Below are 23,678 nucleotides of genomic sequence, written 5' to 3'. Positions count from 1 at the left end.
GTTGTTATATGGACAATGAGTCCGAAATAAAGTTTATAATAATAATAATAGAAACTCATCAAAGCCTACATTTGCTGTGGTCACCCAATAAAACCATCCACATTTTGGGGATGATCTCAGAGCAAAAATCTAAGAAGGACAGGCACAAGTCATGGCCTGGGGCATTCATGTGTGCCATTCATGTACAATAAAAATGCTGTACATAAAATAATTTTCCCATTTGCATGACCCCTTTGTGGATGTCGACTTCCCCTTCAGAGAGACGGTGCACATATCTATGTAAATCATAACTGTATCTCATCTCACAAACCAAATTCACAACATGTACAATAAACAACACAGCCCTCTGGTTCAAAGTATCATCTTTTTTACTTTCATTTCCTACAAATACATGTCCGCATACAAAATAGCAGGAACTATCGGTCAATAAAAGGTATTTCATACAAACTTAATTTGAGCTTTGTAATGTTTCAGAATTCAGTTGTAAATATTTCAGTTTCGATAATTGTTTATTTTCCTTTTTCTAACTTTCTATTCAGCTGTGACATATATTCAAACCTCAGATGTTCAAGAATACCAGACAACATTAAAGGGCAAAGGTCATAAGTTCAGCATGCACCCCGAGGTAAGTTATTTGCATGATACAAATGTTTGACAAAACTGATATCGGACAAAAATTGTCAAAAATGAGGTTTTCTTTTGGATATGTTCACAACTGATGTTGATGAATTACTTTGCTTTTTTGATATCGCCATTGGCCACAATTATCTTCACTTTGGGTGCAAATAATTGACCACATGAAAGCCTCAGAGCGAAAAGACAGTATACATACAGCACAGAAATATATCTTGTCTGTTTTCAGACATTAACTCTCTTATGGTTGGTAGACTGTCTATCATTTCTATCAAAAGTATGCATGGTAATTAGCTGAGATCAAAACTTGTTATCACTCTGACTGTGAAAAGTAACTGCTATTGCTCTGTGGCTACAAATAATTGTTTGTAGATAGGAAAATATTCAAGTCACAACTGATGTGTTACATATTGCACATTTGAAATTAATGGATTTAATAGCTTGCACCATTGAGTTATCTTTTTTATGAAAAAGTAGATGCACACATATTTTGTAACCGAGGCAATGTCTGGAAATTAATTTCCTAATCATTCTGCTCATTGGAAATCATTTCTCTTCTTTCTTCTACATAAAGCCATGATCATGAAAATCCAAAAAATTTGTCCAAGTCATCAGCAAATTTCTTTGGTTGACCAGGTGGCAGCAGTTTCAGTGTGGAAGTGTCCATTTCTTCAAGAGTTTTGGACAGCTGACTGAAATATAAAATTGAATAGAAGTTACAGTAATTGAGCTTCTGAGACTGATTGAACAAAGCCACTAATTTTTGGTAAACAGTTTTTTTGCTTATTGTGGTTTTATTTTTGTGATTTATCTAGATTTGCATTTATGCTCCCCCAATTGAGATTACATGACAGTGGTGCATTGGCAACCAACATTGAGAGAAATTTTGATTGGACTGACCAAGGTGAGTATTGAAAAGCTTCTGTTCAAAGATCACTTTAAACAAAATAGTGACGTTTAGATTTGAAGTTGACTCATTACACTTTACTACCAGGTCTACAATCATCAACTGGGTCCACTAACAGGGTTGTGTAATTGAAACCTGCTTTTTTCACAGTGAATACACTGTGTCATGCCAAAACCATACAGGCCTATATGCAGAGTCACATCATAGCAGTGAGATGGGGAGGCCAGTTCATCAATACTGGGCCATGGTATGATGCCTCCACTTTTATGTACAGGGATGGACTTGCTCACTGGCTACAAGTCCTACACCTGCAATTAGTGACCATGTTCTCACTGTTTCATTTCATACACTTGAGGGGAAAATGCATTTCTTAGCAGTGTTCGTTTCTTCTATATGGTGTACCTTTGTTGCGATGAGGCATTCAGGAAATTATTTAGGAAATTTATAATTTTGAACAAAGAAATTTGCTTTCTATCCTTTTCCTGAAAAATCTGAAGAATGTTTTTTTTTTTCAGTCCGGCCCTAAATAGTATAAAACAGCAGTAGTTGCAAACAGTTGCAGAGCAGATCTATGTACATTACCTTGGTGTACAGTAAAACAGATGTTCTTCTTTGTGAAGTTTATACGCCAGTTCCATTTGATGATTACCCATAAGTTTTTCATTGATGACAACCAGAAGTGGTTTCTCAGCACCTAACGCTTCCAGGACACTGCCAGCACCTATGTCATCAAAAATCGTAACTTTTAGCAATCAAAGGGAAATTTTCTTCAGCTTGGAGCTCATACACACGTAACTGTGCTATATAGTGAATATAGCATGGTTGCTTTCACATCTCGTTCAATGATAATGCATACATATAATACAATCATGCATACACGCACACATATGTACATGTAGATACACATTCACATACAGACATACATATACACAGAGACATACATATATGCACATGCATGTATACACATTCTACTTACACGTCCATACCTATGGATACATACATGTACGTGCATGTGTATGTACAAACATTACACACATACATACATACACATACATACATACATACATACACATGCATACACATATACATTCATATGTATGTATATATACACACACATTCATATGACTCTATGGTACACGTACATTATGTGGAGACATTTATTTCCATACCATTACTGCTAATTGTACTATGGTACATGTATAAATGGGGTACGTGAGGAAAGTGGGGCCTTCACAACAAGTGTGTCCCTGTATTATTATTTGAAAGGAGCCATGAAAAATATTTGTAAACAAACATCTACGACATCTGTTTTCTTACCAGCATGACTAATAACCAAAGATGCAGATTTGGTGTCTTCTGAGATGGAATCTTTAAACCTGAAGACATCCATACGGAATGTTGGTGTAATCACGGATTCTGGTTCATATTCGCCTCTTCCGATCTGTAAGACCAATCTTGTGTAACCCAGCCTCTCCAACTGCTGAAAGAGACAAAAAGAAATGCTTTGATAAATCTTCTGATCTAGATCTACCTCACGTTTGTGAGTTTATGAATGTCTTATATGATAGACACTTAATAAAGTCTACTGTGTAATGCATTGGAATATTAAAATGTGCAACGGAGTGGTCCGTAACTATTCACCTGACGTATTCAGGAACATTGAAAACATAGTTCAGTTCTTCTGATGTTTTGGGCAAACTTTAAACATTTCACGCAACGGATCAGAGAATACCAACTGCAACTTTCCACATCAAGTCTTATTAATTCTCTAATTAGCGAGAATAGGAAAAACTTGCACAATACAGCACTGGGCACATAACTGTATAACCCTGTCTCTTTTGGTGAATACAAGATTAAAATATTCATTAGCAGACAAAAGAAACACTGGCAAATAGTAGGCCCCTTCAACATGCGAAAAACAGCTTTTGTCTGAGATTGGTCGGTGGTAAATGTTACGACTGTATCACCTGCTTTGTAGGAGAGATACCTTAGATATATTAATGCAATCATAGTGGGTTTACAAAAGTAGCAGTCACTACACTACACTTTCTATTCACAAACCTGCGTTTACTTATCAGGTACCTACATTTCCAGAAATTATTTCACAAATCAAGTACCTGACATGTTCAAATATCGATCTGTTCAGTGATCACATAATCTCCATTAAAAGATACACCTGCATTCCTAAATCATGTAAATGGTTGGCTTCCTAACTTTGGATAGGATGATACGATATGACCCGACAAGACAACAGAACATTTTCTATCATTCAGGATTACATAAAACAGGGCAGTGGATTGAAAGTTTCACAACCTGCCATATCGCCGTCTCAAAACTTTATTTCCAACAATTCATCTTCATTGAATGGTCAAAATAATTTTGCTTTGAACGGTTCACCTTGCTTCAGTGAAGGTATGTTTCCTGCCCATTCAAATAATAACTTGTATATTCTAACAGTATTATATATTATTGCCTGAACACATGGGTTAATGTGCCAGGGAGCACGTGACAATTTGCCTGACGCCAGGAGAGCAAATTGTCTCCTGCGAGGGCATGTAATCCATGAATTCAGGCAATAATATTTTTATTACATGCCTCTTCTCAGTTAAAGCTGTATGAAATTTAGTTACATGCGGGGCATTCTCAAACAATTTTACCACCATTATTGAGCAGCATCAGACAGATTTTCACGAAAGTCAAAGTAGTAGTGTGTGCATGGATATTTACATTTAGCATTACGCGTCTACCTTGACGTCGAAAACGTTGAAGGGCTTCACTGGACTGGGTAACTATGGAAATTGGTCCGTGCATCGTTCACCGGCCCATTTACTCCCTGGATGTTCCTATTCAAATCAATGCACTGATTTGCACTCACATCGAGGCATGTAATAAACCTTGATTTAAGTCAAAACAAGGAATATCAAGATAATATAACAATAGGCAATGGAGCAAAATTTAAATTATCAAAATTCCTTGTTGGTTTGCCACTTGTGTGAACTCATTTTGAAGCTGTCGATTAAATGAAGATTTTACTTCTTTTTTCCTTGGTGTGAAAATCGAAAATGTATGTCTTTCACCTTGGAGATAACCGGGTATAAAGTAGCAATTTATTAATTTGAAATATTGGTACACTTTTGGTAATTTTTCTCTTTCACACTCTTCACGGTGACCCCTGATTTCGTGCTACATTGTGATTATGGTTGCCTACGCCATCCTTACCATGTCAAAACTTTTATTAGATTAGCTCATCAAAACGATGATCGTCTGATAATCCAGTCTCATTGTATCGAAATAAACTGGAATTCATTCCTAGATAAAATATTAAATTATTTCTGCACCAGAAGCATGCGACAGTGACAGACTATGAATGGGTAAGTACTCACCATGCCAACACATCCTGTTAACATCGGCATTATTTGGGTTGCCAAGTGATTTTGAGGGGGAAAGGGGGTGGAGAGCTGTGCTCATAATGCCAATTTTTAAAGTTGAACAAAATTTCTGAATCAGAATGATTTAGTCACTTAAGATTACACATCATTGAAAACACATTTTAAACCTTTTTGCGATACTAAAGCTATTTCCTTTGGCCCAAATTTTGGGAACATATACTCGGAAAATAAAGGTATTATTTAACACAATAGACGTCTGGTTTTGAAAAAAATCTCAAAACCTGTCTCTAATTGTGAAATGAGTTACTTCTTTTGCTGTAGTTGATTAAAACTTTGATTTTACTGTGATGAAAATTCTGTACCGCATTAGAAAATTGGAAATTGATAGTTTGTGGTGTCCTCTTTACAAAATTTTTTTCTGAAAAACTTAGTTGAAGTTTCATCTCATCCACTGTGAGTGTGAAGGCAGGCCTTTTACATTGTGTTGAAAGACAGGTAGATTTTTACTTCAATAATAACGGAAGACTTGTCTTCTGCCAGTCATATAAAGTGCCTTGGATTTTATCTAAATTTTTTTAATCATTGTTAAAGAAAGTTTATCAAATTTCTATCGCTGTTTCACAGTCCTGGTTCGCTGTGATTTTGTTGATCCATGTGTTAATTGATAGCTAGAAAATTCTTGTATGTCTTGATCACAGAGTTGAAGTAAAAATGATCTAAGAAATATTCTAACAGCGTTACAATGTCAAACTACGTCTAATATTATTACTACAAAGTTTTTGAAAAATGGGACACAAAAAAAATTCTACTTGGATTATCATTTATACAGCTTGCCTGACCTGTGCTGTGCAATCACACATTTATACACTTGCAGGTATTCTCTAGCTCAAAGTATTTTCATTTTTGACACGCCATTAACCCACAATGCAAAGTTCAAGATGGCATTCTGCCAATATCAAATATGGCGGTCAACCCATATATGGAGGACACAGTCCTTGTTATCATAATTCATTGACGGTCAACAAAACTTGTCAATTCTCTCTTAAACATTGACCACAGTAGCAGGTCGTGACCCGGGACACGCTGGACTCCATGTTAAGGTACAAGATTACAATGTAACTAACAAGTAGGGATTTTGTCCGGAAATCACAGAACTGTAAAGCTGAACTATTTGTTTTGGAGTTTATTGCTACAGTTCATGTGCTCATGAACTGTACACAACCTGCCATTCTTGTACATAAACAAAATGGCATGTTGTTTATTGATGTATTTGTGGCTTCTCCACATATAGCTGTAAGCCAAACACAGACGTCAGATGACTTAAATAAACATATACTCTTTCGTCTGGGGTTTGCTGGGATGTTGTTATCACAGTGAAATTTCAAAATAAAGATTTAATCTGCCATGTGGATATAATCTTACAATGGTAACTATTTATTTTGTCACTACATGCTATTACTTTACAAGCACAACAATTACAAAGGTTTGCAAATACTACAGAGAAATTTGATACAGGATCCAAAACTATTCGAAATTGCCAAGCATTCCTTGAATAGAAACATATTGGGTCTCGATCTGTACCAACATCAAGAATTTGTAAAGGTTCGTCAATGTTTTCTGCCAGTTGAGACAGTCAAGTTGGGATTACCTACTTAATCAGTAAAATCACCACATAAATTTAATTAACAGCGACAGACGTTTTCAATTTGAAGACACCTGCGTGACAACTCTAAAGTTCAACACAAATAACAATATCTATTGTAGATAATATTCAATCTCTGTGATCAAACGCTAACACTTACATCAAAGAACACTTTACAAACATCCTTCATATAATCTACCCACACTGTGCAAATTTAAATACATGTAGATTTGTGACACTGTAGCCAATATATGGTCTGACTGTTTTGTCTTTTCTGGTCACGATATTGTACAGTGAGTATGTTATTAGAACTAAAACCTGCCTGTCTCCTTTTTAGGTCATGTTAGAGTTTGTAGATCTAAAGTCGAGTTGACCACACAGATATCAATAACCATGAATGCATACCCTATCTTTTTTTTTTCAAATTTCCCAATTCATGGCGAGATCCTTTCCTTTCAGGTCTGAATATTGCAAAGTCAGCACAAAAATGGCAAAAATGGTAAATCTTGGTCTGCTTCATGTATAAGAGTGTAACACACTCATGCCTCAATTGGCAGTTTGGGTACCCTTCAAACCAATATAGCTTGGACTTGGCCATATAATAAAGAAATTACTATAATTTTCACTGACTTGGTAGGATAAACTATTTTTTCAACACTACTACCATTGACCTTGATTGCTGTTATTGACACAAAGTGACTTTGCATTTGGAGCCGCTTGTTTTAATATTGATATTTATATGATTTTGAAATGATATCAATATTTCAGTCTGCTGAAATGGTTGTTATGAATTCTGATTGCATATTCACAGACGACTTTGTGGTGGTTGGTTGTCATGAAAACCCTGGCACTGTAAAAACATATGAAAACCTTGGTATTGTAAACCTCCCTTATAAATCTAGCATTTTAATGTAATATTCTACACTCAAAGGAGTTGACAGGTTGGATGTACAGTAGTAACATGAGAACCCAACAAATGATCAAAATTACAACCACCTGGACCTCTGAATTCCAATTGGTTTGTAGAGACTGTCAAATTCCCATTAAAATTCAAGAATTGGTCCTACTGTTCCACCCCTGTATCACCCACACTTTGGATTCAACCAGTTGTTTTCAATGGCAAGATTGGACTTCAGTATTGTGGAGGGGGTGGAGAGGTCAATACAAACATCAAAGCCATAACTTTGAAACTTGAGAGTATTATTTTGGAAGCACCTGGGGCACATACAGATACTCAACTTGTCCCGATTCAACTACATATTTATACAGAAATTTAATGGAGCCTATCAGAATCCAAATACATTAACCAGTTAGAATCTTGAGCAGACATAGCAAAACAGGCCGCAGAACAAGTGAATGGTCCTACTGTGGTCATGTGACTTTGAAAGGAATATTTAAATGATGCATACAATACCCATCATGCACTGCTATCTGGCAGTTATTTCTGCAATGATAACAGGCATTCTTTACACAGGGGTATCAAGAAAATGACACTTCAGTAACATTTTCAACAACACCTGGTCTTCTTACCAATATCACGAGATGAAATAGTTTCAACTTCCCTAATCAGAAGATAAATACATGCTAAAGTTGCTCCATGCATTTGAAAATTTAAAAAGACACTATTTTCAAAGTTAAACATAGGCCTACTGAAATCTGAAAATTTATGGATTTTTGCGACTATATGTAACTTAATGGATATCATTCAATGATTGCAAAGGTATCAGATAAGTTTTTTGAAAAATATTTCCTTGTTGACTGACCATGTCCGCTTTGATAACACACTGCCCAACCCAGGTTCCTGTACCTGTTTTGTTTGAACGTACTGATATGCTTCTATACATACGTATAATGCTATTCCTGGTGTAGATTAGAAGCCCTCTGTGAGTTCTCACAGTCCCTCTACCACCCACCATGGTTAGTCCCTCTGTGGTTAGAGGAACTGCAGGATACTGCACTAAAGAATATTTTCTTTGGAACAAGATTTCATGTATCACATGTTATGGTAAATGGTTGATGCAAACAAAGTTTCAATTTTTCCTGTGGCATTCACTCAAAGTCAAACTGCTCTGCAATCTCATCAGTGCAAACAAGAATGTGTATCTTCTATCAAAGGATTTGATTTTCATATTCTAGTCAGATACTGGTACAACAAAGCTGTAACATTGATTATATTACTACTTTTTTGCGAATTGTAAAATTGACCTCACACTTTTTCGTGGTATACATTTACTGGCTGGCAAATCACGTGGAGAGCAAATGCTACCACAGGTGACCTTTTTTATGCCATATGGCATACTGGTCTATATTTCATCACCGAGTGATTTGTGTTATTGAGATAACACTTAACAGTTGACATACAATATACTGGGGCAGAAACGATATTTCCTGTTTGAAGATCTTCACAGCTTCAAATCTTTTACATCTTCTCGCTGGAATAGATAGGAGTCACATAAACTGACAAACTTGAGATCCATTATACTGAAATTGTGTTAAATTCAGGTATTGATACAAATTTTAATTTTGATAACATTGGCAATAGACAACCAGATCTTCGGTAATAGAGGTCGAAATGGAAAAATTCCAAAATCTATAACTTTATAGAAAATCTCTATTTTGGAATTCAATATAAACAAACAATTAGAGCATGGTGGCTGCTTTGGATGGACTGTGATTAGAAAGCGAACCAATGCTGATTATAGCAATAGAGGTACATATTCCCTACAGATGTTTGTATTTATTATACCTTTGAAGGGTCGATCCTATCTGGGAGTACTGTTGGCGAACAAAATAATGCATGTATCAATGAAATTGTTATCAACTTAACTTATCAAAAACAAAAATCCAAACACTATTACACAGATATGAAGCCATGATAATACATGTCCATACAAGTCCATGTTGTAAGGTTTTATCCAGCGATCCATCAGATGAGCAGAGTGAATGTATGGCGCTCAAATGCCTGTACATGCCAAGCCTCTGATGGCACAGGAAAGGTAGTTTTCTTGTAAGGTAATTGCAACACACAAGAAACCATCAAATTTTATGGTATCTGTCGTTCAAAATTGTGTCCAAGGTGAAGTGCAAAGTTACACATTCATTGGGCAAACTATTAGTTTCAGTTTACCGGCCAACTTAGCATGCTTAGTGTGACATTCAATTCAAAGAGATCAAGGCTGAACTCCATTGATGGAAATTTACAGGTCAAAGGTCAAAAAGCATGTTTAATCGACTGACCTAGGTTGTGCCAGCAATTAGACCTAGAAGAATGCACACAGATATTTGCCAGAACAGGTCAACTTTTGAAGTCATGCCCATATCTACATGTATTTTGATTCTAACTTGATTTTACAACAATAGATATGATGGGTCTGATTTTGTTTGGCTACTTTGTAACGAAATCAGTAGAAGCATTTCATATCAGAGTGACTTTTGACCCCAGGTTTTGGCGGGAACATTTTTTTTTTAGATGATTAATGGTTAACTTTATTCATTCAGTTATACTATATAATAATAGCGTTCAGCAAACAGTGGCAATGATTGAGTGTTACTAAGTCTATTTTTAACAGCAGCATGTTAAAATTTTACACACATGAGAGTTAACAGACTTTTTTGAAAAAAAAATTGATTGTCTTATTTTCAAGTATTGAATTCAAAGTGGCGCAGTGTGTGTACATTCTTCTGGCATACACAACTGCCAAACCAAGGGAACCTAAGTACGCTCAGTGATTTTTCCAGGTTTCATTAACACTGAACAGTAAATTAAATCGTCCATCCTTACTGGAACTGCTAGAAGTACACACGTTCCACTACAAACTACCAAATGAAATAAAAACAGGGTGTGAATAAGTACATCTAATGACACACAGCACGTAAAGCAAGACAAAAAAGGGGAAATTTAGGCTTTTTTAACTAAAGAAACAGCCAACTAGAATGTAAATATGTCACTGATAAGTACTACTAGAAAGAAAAAAATCTTTATGCACCATGCCACCGGAAGAAGGTGACGAACGTCAGGTCTTGAAGTGTTTGTTCCAAAGGCCAAATCAAAGTAAACTAAACAAATCATACAAGACATGCTGCCTTTGATACACATAAAGAGTTTCAAAAACTATATTGTTTATAAATTGTTCAATCGATACAATGACATTATGTATCTGAAATGAAGCAACAGGAATGTGTAGATCCTGTCTACCAGGTGTGTAATTTTGACAAGTAATAAAGGTGACTTATGAAAACCCTACCACCCCCATTTCCTTGTATGTATGTGGTTTCACCCACACCACTGAAAAAAGTGCGCTCTTTCTATCAAGGTCAGGGTCAATCGTGAGCCAGAAACTGCTGAATCAAAACAAATTTAAAGATTTCCCCTCAGTAATATGTCCAGTTATATATACTCTCTGTCACAAGATATCACTTGTAAAGGTTAAGAAAGGAATATGAGTGCAAAGTACATATTAAGTCTCCCCACCTGTGCACGTAAGTAGCACTTTATTAATTTGACCTACTTTTCAAATAGTCTGCTAACAATAACCCTTGAATCCCAGTGCTATATATTAACTCTGTCACATAATTTAAAATTATCATTGTTAACATTTCTTCATTGTAACTTTCTTACTTTCTCCATGGTTTTAATACATTTGGTTTTTGATATTGTTCGTGTTTTCATCAAAATTGTGGACTTTTTTATTTCTATATACCGAAGCGTGTTCTCTTGTATTCTGAATAACTACTAAAACATTAACACACAAAGAAACAGATATTAGAGGAACACTTTTATTGATGTTTTGCAGACTTTACAGCAATCAAAGCTGCTTTTCCAAACATGTTATTTATGTTTTAAAAAACTCATGGTAATTTAACATATATTTCAAATTTTAATATCTATTTTTATCACATGTTGTTTTCACGGTCTCATCTTCATTTATCAATATTATGGTGACAGAGTTTTCAAAACATTCTCTCTGATTAACTATGAATTTCCAAAGGTCATACTGTTATATCCTCATCTAAGAGGCCGAGCAATGGCACAGTGCATCTCTGCCATAACAACATAATTTTTTTCTGTTTTGCGCAATCATCAAATTTACACCAGAACGTTAATTGAAAAAACTGAACTCAATTAGCGTGTATATTACAGGCAGATAACGATAAAGACAAAGGATTGCAGAACCTGGTAAATTTGCATATTGGAACTATGACAAGTAACACAAAAGCTATTTAATGTCAGGAAAATGAGTCACTTATGATATTGTACAGGCACCTTGGTTTCAAAATAAACAGCGAATTACTAAGTGGACACACATCATCAAGTCTAAGCTTTACTAACACTATAAACCTCATTCAATTTCAAACCCAATCTAATCCCCTTTCAGAAATATATTTTACATTTAGACAATGCATTATGTTTAATAAAGTTATTCCACATATTTTTTTAAATGTCACTATAAATGACCTTGAGCTTCATTAATATCATCATTTCAACATTTTCAAATGAACCACCTACAGGATGAATCACGTATTACTTGATGACTCAGGTATGATCAGAATCAAACGGAAGATGCGAATCATACAGGTTTGAAAATAGAAAACAGTCGTTGATGGGTTAAACATGGAGTGACAGTTTCAACATACTGTTCTGCACACATATCACATGAGATTTCGTTTTAACTTGAGATTTAATGGAGAAACACAAGTGAAACAATGGTGAAACTGACAAGGTGGGTGAATTTAGTTATTTGTGTGATACCAGTGTCATCTTATAGCATTGGTATAAAAGTTCAAAACAGTTTCCCTAGGCTTGGGATCTCAGTATGAAGACAATTTGTGTACCATGTTTCAAAAAACGAAGATTTGTCATTAGACAACTTCATTAATACAATATATGCAAATCATGTTATAATTTTACTACACTGTATACATTGTCAGCGATAGGTATGTACGGCCATAGACATTCGAATCAAGAATGGTGACATCGCATGGTGAAAGTCGGTCGGTCGTCATGACTACACGGTCGTTCAATTCCCCCAAATCTTTAGTTTTAGAGCAATGGACTGACACTCAAATGAATGAATGAATGAACGAAGGAATGAATAACAGAGTCAAAACTGAAATTACGTAATATCGTCCCCGAAGTCGAATCTGCCTGCACAAAGGTCAGTCGTGTCTCGCTCAACGGGAGATCTGCATTGTCCAAAGCCACACTTTTCGTAAACGTTTCATTTCATCATCCAACATTTCAAACACTAAATAAGGACAAATGAATCACTATATATTTGCAGTTGTGCATTATGACTCACTTGTCGAACACTCTGGCACGATACGGCCTCGATCAGCTCGTCAAATTTAGTGGTTCCGACAGTGACGAACACTATCTTCTCATTACTAGCCATTTTCCATTTTAGGGCCTCGTGTCCTCTTTCAGGGCTTAAAAATTACGGGAGCTCAAATTGGACTAGTAGCCAATTGGTATTTTATCTTTGTACCGTAGTGTAACAATAATCAGTCATGCATCTTTCACAAAGCCCATTTGGTTAATAAACAATAACGAACGGTATATTTCTCTAAGAAAAACTTGAACGGACGAGGTGCGCCTCATACATTCGTCCGAGAAAGCGTGACACGTGGTTAACGCATTGCATTGTGGGTTACGCATACAGCACACAAAAAATGGCAGAAGTGTGTACGTCTCTCTTCGCGCCTCGCGATAACTGCATGTATACATCCTGTTATTGGTAAGTTTTATTCCAAAAAAATATTGCAACATGTCTCTGATACTTGTGGGATTATTTTGATGACAATTTTACAGATTTTGCAAGAAACTTCATCACAGTGAAAACGGTTTTTGAGACTCCCGCGTTGTAGATTCGTTAGCATGAGGCCAAGGGTCAAAAGTGGCGTCGCGTGGGTTTAGGGGCCTCGTGGTCTTCAGCGCGGGAACACGAGAAAATACACCGTTTTTCAAATAATATAGCATAAAAATTACCATACTTTGTACTTTTAGTAGTTTCACGCGTTTTGCAATGTAACTTGAGTATTTTTGGTGTTATTTTTGGAGCCCTTTCAAACTCTTGTTGTAAGGACTTTTGTTCACACATTTCATTTTGAAAAATGCTCGTAAATTTGTACATTGGCTTCACAAAGTTAAGTGTGATGAGGCCAAAGGGCACAAACGGTCATTTTTGACTGACCAGGAATTTCTTTAGGTATTTTCCACATGTAACTGAGTATTTTCAGCGAGTTTTGAAGTATCCGGATAAGTGAAAAATGCTTTGAAAAAAATCCGTTTTTTGTTCCCGATGAACATGTGTCGTCCATTTTTACTACGAAGTGTTTACTATGGCCCCATATTTGCATGCGCACAATTGCAGCAGCGTCGATGAAATGGCGTGTTCATTCATGAGCCTTACGTTTGCTTTTACGACTAAAGCGATCCAAATTTCGGAAGGTTTTGGTTCATCGAAGGTATTTGATGCTCTGTGGGCCTTCGTTGGAAAGTTCACTTTGTAGGTTTTTGGTAAATTCCGTGGAGAAAAGGCCAGTTTTCAATGTAATTTGTGAAGTTCGAAACTGACCTATTTACTCAAATTCGCGCCAATCTAACAAAGTGAACTTCTGAGCGAGTGGTAAATTAAATATGCATAAGTAGAGGTTCGTTCGGAAGCTCTGATAAGACTGAATTTATTTCTAGGAAGAACTAGTACAAGGTAGAAACTCACGCCACAAACAATCGTTCATAAAGAGGCGGGAAAATTGCAAAACTCCAATTCTACTACAGAACGTCACAGTACAGAGAGAAACTTGGCTTTGTGCCAACAACAGTCACAAATTCATAATGATACCAAGATGAGTCACTTTTTTGTGTTTTTTGTGTGCTTTTTTTGTCTAAAAATTCTGTTTCTTTGTCAGTGAAGAAAATGTGTGGAAGTTATGTGAATATATCAAGGCCAGCCATGCAGAGCGGCTACAGCAGCTATTTGTTATTTTTGTATCAAATGAAAACAGAACAGTAAGTAAAATACTGATGAATTTTGTCAGTGAAATGCATTTTAAATTCTTGATAAATTTGCCATAAACTTGTCTCTTTAAGTAAAAATTGGAAAACTTTATTGTTTGCTAATCCAGTTTTCTTCTTGGTAAAGGTCCCATTATGGAAACAAAGGGCAGCCCATTCTGAAGAGGAGCCAGTAGTCTGGGCAAGTTAGCAGAATATTTGAATTTTTACAGTTAAGAGTGCTTAGTAATATTAGTTAATAATTAACTTTGGACAATCTTAGATTTTTTAGTGCTTATTTGTTTGAAGACATTTTAAACAAACTGAAAAAGCAATAATGTGATAACATTTAATGGAAGGTATGCTTAGAGTGTTAGTTGTTGATAATAATGCTGCTATTTTCATGTAAATGCTTGCATATACTTGTCTGCTGAATTACTTGAAAGAGCCAAGTTAGTTCAATGACAGTTTAATTCTCTGCCCTATAAATGCACTGTGGCAGGACTATCTCAGCAGTTTGTGTGACTTAAATTTGCCTTGGATTACCAAAATTTGTGAAACAAAACACTATTGTATTTTACAGGACTATCATGTCTTCTTAATTCATTATCAAAATGGTGACACCAAGGTTTATGATCTGGACACTGTGTTATCATTTCCTTGTAAATTCTCAACATATTCTGTGCAAACATTTCAATCAAATGACGTGGTACGGCTACAATACCACAGGTAATGTTTGCATTTGTTCTACATTGTCCTTTTTCCAATAGACAAACCATTCTTAACCTGTACTTTGTTTGTGGGCATTTTCACCACATGTGTACTTTGATTTTTCATTCTCAGGAAGTTCAGAATAATTCCGTCAGAGACCTTTCTTGAAAGATTTGCTTCTGACAGATCACATATGGTAAAGAATGGTGTATGGCTTGCACCTCCACCTTCGTATCCTTGCATTCAGCTTGAAGGTGAGCAGTTAAGTGTTTAGTCTGTTGAATGTTATTTTGAAATCCCTCTGAAAAAAGAGTGACTTGTTTGCGTTTCTTCGTTCTCCAGATTCAAAAATGAACTTGGATGAATTTATCAGCATGGATCCAAATGTTGGTTATGGCGAAGTTGTCAGTTTAGAAGACTTTAATCTCAGGTTTACATGATAAAAAAAACTTGAGTCTGTGATGACGTTTCTCCAGAACTTCTTGGGAAAGTTCAATCAGATACTTGTATTTTAAACATGGCAAGACTGCTGGCTAAGCTTTTAGCATTATTTACCAGTTGAGTTATGTGCATTTTGCTATGTAAATATTGTATAATTTTGTAAATATTCTTTTATGTGTGTTAAGTGAATTATTTTACTTGTAAATAAAGACTCATTCAAGCTGGTTTCTGCAAAGCTGCCGATTAACTTTTGGAGTGACCTTTCAGTCTGATTGGTATTTTCATCTGTTGGTAAAATAGCCATACAGTAAATACCATTCAGATTGCAAGGTTATCCCTAAAATCTTCACTTTTTGGGTATGCTTGCTGGTAAAAAGGTTTTATGCATTGTAAGGTCTTGCAAGATTTTGTGACCAATGATCCAGTCTCAGTGTGCATTTTCATCTGTTTGCATTGTGATGGACAGTAAATGCCACTGAGATTAGAGTGTTGGTCAGAATATCATCGAGGTTCACATCAGATGGAAGGATTCATTTGCTTTTCATGTCATCACTGAATGCTGTGGTTTATTGACTCACGAAAGACTTCATTTCTAACTTTTGACCATGGCTCTTGCCAGCCAATCTGAATGTGCATTTTCACTGTGTGTCTATACAACAGTAAATGCCATTCAGGTTGACTGGAGGGAGTGTGTAGCAGCGGCAAACTTAAAAAGAATGGTGTACCAGGACGTCTGTACAGTATTTCCCAGAGAGAGACGGGTCACACTTCAATCTCAATGCGTATTTTCATCTGTGCTTTTTGTGCTAACAGTAAATACCATTGAGATTGCAGGGTCTTCTGTCACAAGTCTTCCCCAGCTAAATTTGGCTACATGTATGCAGAATTTTGGAGTCTGAAAGTGCATCCAGTGGTGGTCAACTCCCGGCATGTATGTTGTAGTTTATCCCTTAAAAAAATAAATGTGATTGCAACCTCGTAATTTCTGCAACAAATGACACCACAGGGATATTCATTTCAGGGATTAACTTTTTGTCGCATTTGGAATCTGCCATTGTGATAGGTAATTTCTTTGAACTTCTTTAAAGAAAGGACTTTTACTGACATGTATTTATCCATCATATTTACCATTTGCTAACAGGTTGCATTTGTTTTGTAGTAAGACCGAATCAGGGTCAAGGCTATTATCAAGACTGGGCTCTTATTGTTCTGTGTTTACTTTACTCTCAAAGGAGAGGCGTGTAGGGTCAAGTTGTGTCAGAAGCCTTGTCTGTAAGATTTTCACCCTTTCTCATTGCCATTTTCTAGCATATCATTCAATATCAAATGTTGAGTCTTGGCAATTCTTAACATTTCAAATTTTTCCCCTTCAGCGATTTCCCATTGTGTGCAGGCTAGACAAAGAGAAAAGAACAAAAGAAATTTTCAGCTGCAGATGCAGTGTTGCAACAGCTGTTTGCATTTCTATTGTTTCCAATAGAATAGATTATTCAGACGATGTGGTTTAATATTGTTCAATTTCAAACTCTTATATTCACAATAAAAATGTACATGTGCTTAGCCTGTTGTCCTGTATTCATACCGAGGGTGGCAATTATCAGTTCTGAGTAAAGCAAAACACCAAAAAGTTAACAAATGTGAGGGGAATGCTTTCCCGCCGAGTCTTTCCATAACAATATTGCATCTCCTCAGCCAGTGGGAACAAACCTCTTACAAAATTTCCATCCAAGTACCTCAAAATTACTAAAATTGGTGTTGAGAGTCTCATTAGTAACAATTTTTCAACTCCAATAAGCAGTTTTGCAATAGCACTTTAATACCAAGCTGCTCCGTTCCAAATCACAGTTGTCTGGGAACAATCCCACTTATAACTTTGTAAAAACAGTCTCTTAGGCCCTCTGTTGTTCCAATCTATAAATTTTTTGTCTGATCTGTACATGGCTGCTTAGAGTGCCCGAGCAAGGGGTGTCTTTGATCTTTTCTGAAGTTTAGTATCATAGGACAGTATATAAACGGTATAAAATGTGGTCCCCTAGGTTTGACTTCAAAGAACCATCCTAGTATACACCTAAAACTTTGCTCTCTCATGTAACCAAAGATGGTCAAAATTTTTACTATATTCCCAGAGTGTTCCCTTCTGGGCAGCAGCAATTTATTCCATTCACGTAACTCTCTTGAACTGTACTCCTTTTCACAGCACATTAACCATGTCCCTCTGTAGTTAGACATGCACAATCTTTTGTTTGAGTTGATGTTTTCAGCAATTGCTCTGAAAAATCTGGATGTTAGGGCTTTTAGATCCTGTGAGAAGCTGGCCAATACGAAGGAAGAAGTACTTCTCTTGCAAGCTAGGCATTTATTTTAGAGATCTAAAAGTTTCTTGGAGAAATATCTGATTTCACAAGTCCGGAGAGAGTTGTCATAAATCCAATTTAGAATATTAAATTTATTTACCTGGTTTGAAAAATGTTGACATCCAAGTTTTAAGGAAGAAACTGGTATCTTTTCCATGATAATCAAATTTACAAATTGTGTGGTTTGAAATTTTTACCATGGTCTTGATTTAGTAAGAAAAACTTCAATGTATACATTGGCCACTTAATGTCCTTTACCCACTTGTAAAAACATGAATTATTATAGTATAGTATCTCAGCAATGTAAATTCGTATCTAAAAGTCCGAGATAAGTAGTACAGGAAAGTAACAAGATGTTCCGGAAGTCTTCTCTTGAACAGTTTGCATTGTCAAGAGACTATCATTTAATGCTCACAAAAATTGAAAGAAAGCACATCCATTTAACCCTTTCACCCCCAGTTCCCTGTATACAGGTCCAACTTGACCATAGAAAACAATGGATTTGGGACAAACCATGGTGGTGAAAGGGTTAAGGTAGTATGCGCCTGGAAAGTGAAAGACTTGAACTCTTGCTCAAACTTCCCTAAATGAAATTTTCAACCATTCTCTTAACAAATCCACAATAAAAATTGAAAGGTCACTGAGCAAAGTTTGGAACTAGCGAAACGAATTATCAAACATTTTGCTATATTTGAATTTCAAAATGGCTGCCATCCCTGTGTTTAATCTCTGAGGGGGAAAATAAAATTTTGGATTTTCAAAAAACTGTATTTTTTTCCTCCAAGAACTTTAAAATGAGCCCCCACAAGTGGTAGAGCAGAAAAGAATTATAGACATTTGAGAGTCCTCATATCTGTCCCCAAAGGGTTGTTCTAGCTTAATGAAATAAAGCTGTTTTCACAAGTATCTTACTGTTTATATAGCTAGTGCTTTTTATCACAATTGTAAAGCTGGGTTTGTCAGGTTAATCTTCCATTGCAATCTTTCAGACCAATAACCAGCCTCAGCTTTATTGTAGGTGCTGAAAGTACGATGAAACTACTAAAGCCTTAGCTGTTCCTGCTTTAAAATGATTTTTGTGTGGTATTTTCTTAGACATCAACCATGTACTTGAATAATGTTGATGGTGTTTGTTGTGACCATTGTTAAAGATGTATCTCTTCCCGGACTCTGAGATTGTTAAGAGCAGCTGTGAACTCGGAATATTTTTGGTAATTAAAATACAAGACACTATTCTTGTTTGATCTTATTCTACCTGTCAAAGATACATTTTGTAAAACCCTGCACAAAAGTTACCCTTTTAACAAGCAGTATGCAAAAGAAGACAGTTATGATTTGATGGATTTAGCAAGGGAAAAAATAAATTTGTTTTGAGGGCAACATTTTACTGTGCTAAGGGACAGGCAACACGTGCTTACAGCTAATAAAGTGGGCAAACATTTAGTCATCGGTAAATTATGGTTAACAGAAAAAAATAGTCTCTAAATGTATATTCTATCAAGGCATCTAAAATGTTATTTTGGCAAAAAAATTGAGAGTTTGGGTCAACACCACAAAACGCTGGACCTAATTCAGTCTAAGAAGAGTTAATTTAGTATCAAGGTTGCCAGATCTACTCAACTTACAGAGTAGCAGGAAATGTAAGGTTGAGCCAAGTCATTCTTGTGTTGTGTCGATAAGAGCTGTATGATTTACAACTAAGTGTTTACTTAACTCTGCCGCACCAATTCAAACTGACATATGAAATCTAATTTGCATGTCGCATGAGTGAATGTCAGAAGTAAGCTTAAACTAATACAATGTTCCTTATATAAGAAAGAAACACGCTGAATTCACCATCCCATGATCTTTCAACATTTTTACCGTTGATTTAAAAACTGCTATTGAAAATGTTTAATGGGACATGGTTCATTTGAACATTCCTCCGTTAATTAATCATCCGTGGTGATTCATAGTATGTCAACATCCCTTTCCAAGAAATTTGTTAATGGTACCACAGGAGTGACAGGTGTAGTTTATACAGAGACAGGAAATATAGGTCAGTGACAGTCAAATATGTCACAGTGGTCATTCTTACAGCATGGTCAAATCCATGTAGTGGTCTCCTTATGTTGCAGTCTCGTAACATTTTACATTGTAAAGGCCTAGAGGAAAACCACACTTCTCATGTGGGTAGTGGTTATATATAAATGCTCCAATTCCGTGCAAACCTTTGTATAATGGTCCTAATACTTCACTCTGAATAACTCCACTGTCAAAAGAAGACAGAAAACATAAATTGAATCTATTTTGATCAATCAAGTTTCAATTTTTTCAAAAATTAAGTGCATGTCATATAATTTTCAAGAAATTTATATTGCATTTGACTATTACTGTCATATTTTGATTCTCCACAAAGCACATGACCTACACCCTGCCCTCTATGGAAAGGCCACCTCCATTTCTTGGTCCATTGAATGACCATTATATACAGCTTTGACTTTTAATAAATCTTTTTCCTTAAGTACCATCATTCAAATGATAGCCAACCATTATGTGAACAATTTGTCTGCTACAGTATTAGCATCAGTGTTCTTTTACGTTCATTAAAAAATTTTTTACAATCAACTCTACACTTGATTGTTTCAACTCTACACTTGAATTTGTTGGAATTTCTTTGTAATAACTTGAATACTATAGACAGAAGTGTGAATGAATATGTCCTCACCAAGACATATTTGGAGTGATTGTCTTGTGTTAAGAACATATTGATCAGTGGCTTGTCATACTGTCATAGAGGGCTCACTACCATTATTATAACCTTCACAGGATCATTGTAGGCTTTGTGTATCCAGTGATAATGCAGCACTTCATAAGCTGAAACCTGCATTTTCCAACATATTTGTTCTGTTTTTTAAAAAAAGAGTGTCTCATTCTACTCCTAATAAGCATGACCTAATTCCAAGTTTTCAATTTGCCAACACAGCCTGTGTGCTTTTTATCAATCCAAATTTATTGGCAACAACTGAATTTGGACGTCATGTGTCAACAATGTCATTGCGTATTCTGTATGATCTGTGGTGTTACGTTTGAAAGATTTATACTTTGTGCCAAACATCTTGTAAGGAGAGCGGAGTACTGTCTAGATCAAAAAATAATGAAAATATTGCCAAGTTACAGCAATTCTCCCAGGCCTTGAAACTTAGAGAAAATATTTCCATTTTCTGGAATGTCAACAGTGGTTTTTAAGAAAATGTTGACTCTCTTTACGACTATAGATTCGGTTTTAGGAAAATGATGTTGAAAGAATATAGAACAAACCCACAATTCAAAAGTTAAATGCAATGCAGTTCCTAATTGCCATGCTTGAAGAGACATCCAAATTATTCAATAAACTGGTATGTGTTGGTGATTTCCTCATGAAAACTGATCACTTCTATGTTATCGACCTTCAAATTCTCAATACTAAAAATTTTAAAAGAATCATCGTGAACACCCAATGTGAAAGCTAGTCAGGAACAATCAGCTCTGCCCAGAAAATTGCAAAATGAGTTTGGTAAATTCCCGGATTCCAAAAACCGCTACATCCCCCACAAACAAACAATGTCTGCAACCTGCTGAAAAGCCGGGGGGGTCTTTTTATGCATCAACCTCTTTAAAGACTGTCGGACCTTTCTTCAAGAAGTGTTTCTGATGCGTGAAGCAGTCAACCAAACATATGCATGGTGGGCAAACACACAGAATATTCATGCCTTTGTTAGCCGCATCACTCCAACTGATAACAGGCCATTTGCATGACCCCATTGTGACCTTTACATCCTGTTTTCGTTTGTGCGTATGCAGTCGCATTCAGCATTCCACTTTTGTTCCTTTGTGCCGCGGAAAATCACAATTTCCATGATGAGTTAGAGTAGCAGTTTTATAGTGTACTAATTTAATGGTAGGGTTGACAGTTGTAGCTTTTGAAACTGTAGTGATAGACCAACCAGACAAAATATCAGAATGTGCATGTAGGGTCTGGTAATATCACCATCAACTGTATCAGTGTATGTGAGTAGAGTATGAATCCTTACTGTGGTAAATGTATAGTATAATAAAAATACCTTCAGCAAGTCAGTACACGATTATGATGAAGAAAAATAAAGGACTAGATACAAAACGTCATCAAATTTGTTCACACCCTCAGAAAGCGATAATCAACTGCATTTCCTCGAGCGAGTTCATTTCAATAGGGTGACGGGCTATCAGCAGCTGAAGTATATACAAGGTATTTGAAGCAAACTTGTAATTCATCTATCAAGTAAAGGTTTTACAAGAAAAAATTAAGTTACTTGACAAGTTAATTACCAAAGAACAACATCCAAAACGTCGAAACCTGTGGTACATATCCTGTTTTGTGAGATGTGGGTGTCTTTGTTTCTTGAATATTATTGTAAATTTGTAGATTGTGAGTACACATAGTGGTATTTAATGCCACCAAGACTATAGATTTGCTCTTTATGGTTCTTTGCTTTCATATTGCAAAGATGAAACCTGTACAGATGTAATATTGTAAGTATTAAAAATATTACCTTGACACAGCAAAAATCACACCCAGAAAATCTGACTCTTTGTCACTAACATTAGTAGAATCATTTTTGTTATTCTTTGTAACATCAACATGTGCTTTGAAGGTATTTGTTTCTCCAGACTGTTTTAGGCAGTCCTCTCTCAGTGTTTTTGTCCTTTCATAAGGTGAGGTCACGACCCCCTCACCACAGAGTTACAACTTAATGACACATGATATAGACAACATAGGTTTGCAATCGCTCAGCGACCGCTGTTATCCCTTTGTACTTGAAATGACCTGAGTGGCATGGACACACAAAACATAAAGTGAGACACATTGTTGAGTCTGTTGCCAGCACTGTAATGCTATGAACAAATGACAACACAACATCCAAATTGGCTTTGTTCGGAGCTACCATGCGTACAGCTGGTCCAGCCTTCTCTATAGCAGATGGCTTTTAGGGTTCAACCAATAATGAGGGAGGTGAGGGGCTTGAAAACTGTTCTGTTGTAAATTTTTCAACAAAAGTTGCATCTTATAGATATCCTGTGCCCAAGATTCTTGGATAGGTTGGCCAAACAATTTTTTTTCATGACACATATTTTTTCATGGCATATCCTCTAAATTCTTTCTTGCTAAATGTGACCTCTGCTTTACACTTGTGCTATTTTTCAAGGTGTCCTATGATGACATTTAATGGTCCATCCCTTACAAAGCCATGTATTTATGCTATGCTATGTAACAATAGTATTAGAAGTCCAAAAGGAAGACAAAAAATAACACTGAAATATTACATTCAATCTAAATTGTATATTTCTAAACAACAAATGCATTGCACACTCCATCTGAAAATGTTTTTCTTCTTGCACACCAGTTTTGAAATTACTTTTAACCCATTCACCGCTATGGTTTGGCCCAAACTCATTGTTACATATGGTGAGTGTGGACCTGTGTACTTGGAATTTGGGTGAACAGGTTAGCACATTGGTGTCATGATTGCCTTGCAGTAGAATAAAACTCCATAAATGATTATCAGAGTCTAGTGATTGTAAATTGTTCCGTGTACTTCGTCATTGAATA

At 36.0% G+C, this 23,678-nt stretch overlaps 2 protein-coding genes across 3 annotated transcripts; one reads left to right on the top strand and one right to left on the bottom strand.

Annotated features, from left to right (window-relative positions):
- Positions 1 to 345: 345 nt before the first annotated feature.
- On the bottom strand, positions 346 to 13,115 carry LOC139116836 (UDP-N-acetylglucosamine transferase subunit ALG13-like). Of its 2 annotated transcripts, none has more exons than XM_070679533.1 (4): positions 12,871 to 13,115; positions 2,858 to 3,017; positions 2,123 to 2,261; positions 346 to 1,325 (listed from the first exon to the last, which is right to left on the bottom strand). In XM_070679533.1, the coding sequence occupies exons 1-4, from the start codon at positions 12,961 to 12,963 to the stop codon at positions 1,214 to 1,216; spliced, it is 504 nt and encodes a 167-aa protein (XP_070535634.1). In that variant the 5' UTR covers positions 12,964 to 13,115; the 3' UTR covers positions 346 to 1,213. The 2 variants fall into 2 exon arrangements, with proteins under 2 accessions (XP_070535634.1, XP_070535633.1); XM_070679532.1 differs by having other exon boundaries at positions 2,858 to 3,020; positions 12,871 to 13,080.
- A 47-nt stretch (positions 13,116 to 13,162) lies between these two features.
- LOC139116835 (protein N-terminal glutamine amidohydrolase-like) lies at positions 13,163 to 15,980 on the top strand. The gene is made up of 6 exons (XM_070679530.1): positions 13,163 to 13,305; positions 14,480 to 14,579; positions 14,713 to 14,766; positions 15,148 to 15,293; positions 15,408 to 15,529; positions 15,618 to 15,980. The coding sequence occupies exons 1-6, from the start codon at positions 13,241 to 13,243 to the stop codon at positions 15,713 to 15,715; spliced, it is 585 nt and encodes a 194-aa protein (XP_070535631.1). The 5' UTR covers positions 13,163 to 13,240; the 3' UTR covers positions 15,716 to 15,980.
- The last annotated feature ends 7,698 nt before the right edge of the window (positions 15,981 to 23,678 follow it).

This window comes from Ptychodera flava, chromosome 18 (genome assembly GCF_041260155.1).
Source record: "Ptychodera flava strain L36383 chromosome 18, AS_Pfla_20210202, whole genome shotgun sequence".
In the NCBI taxonomy this organism is placed as follows: Eukaryota; Metazoa; Hemichordata; class Enteropneusta; family Ptychoderidae; genus Ptychodera; species Ptychodera flava.
This window is presented reverse-complemented; position numbering and strand designations above follow the sequence as displayed.

What these genes read in the sequence shown, in the direction of transcription:
- LOC139116835 (XM_070679530.1), top strand. Translation starts at nt 13,241, where the DNA reads ATGGCAGAAGTGTGTACGTCTCTCTTCGCGCCTCGCGATAACTGCATG. An exon ending in TATCAAATGAAAACAGAACA is followed by an intron (nt 14,580 to 14,712) that starts GTAAGTAAAATA and finishes TTCTTGGTAAAG; the next exon opens with GTCCCATTATGGAAACAAAG. An exon ending in AAGAGGAGCCAGTAGTCTGG is followed by an intron (nt 14,767 to 15,147) that starts GCAAGTTAGCAG and finishes TGTATTTTACAG; the next exon opens with GACTATCATGTCTTCTTAAT.
- LOC139116836 (XM_070679532.1), bottom strand. Translation starts at nt 12,963, where the DNA reads ATGGCTAGTAATGAGAAGATAGTGTTCGTCACTGTCGGAACCACTAAA. An exon ending in CGTGCCAGAGTGTTCGACAA is followed by an intron (nt 3,021 to 12,870) that starts GTGAGTCATAAT and finishes TGTCTCTTTCAG; the next exon opens with CAGTTGGAGAGGCTGGGTTA. An exon ending in TTTGGTTATTAGTCATGCTG is followed by an intron (nt 2,262 to 2,857) that starts GTAAGAAAACAG and finishes TTGATGACATAG; the next exon opens with GTGCTGGCAGTGTCCTGGAA.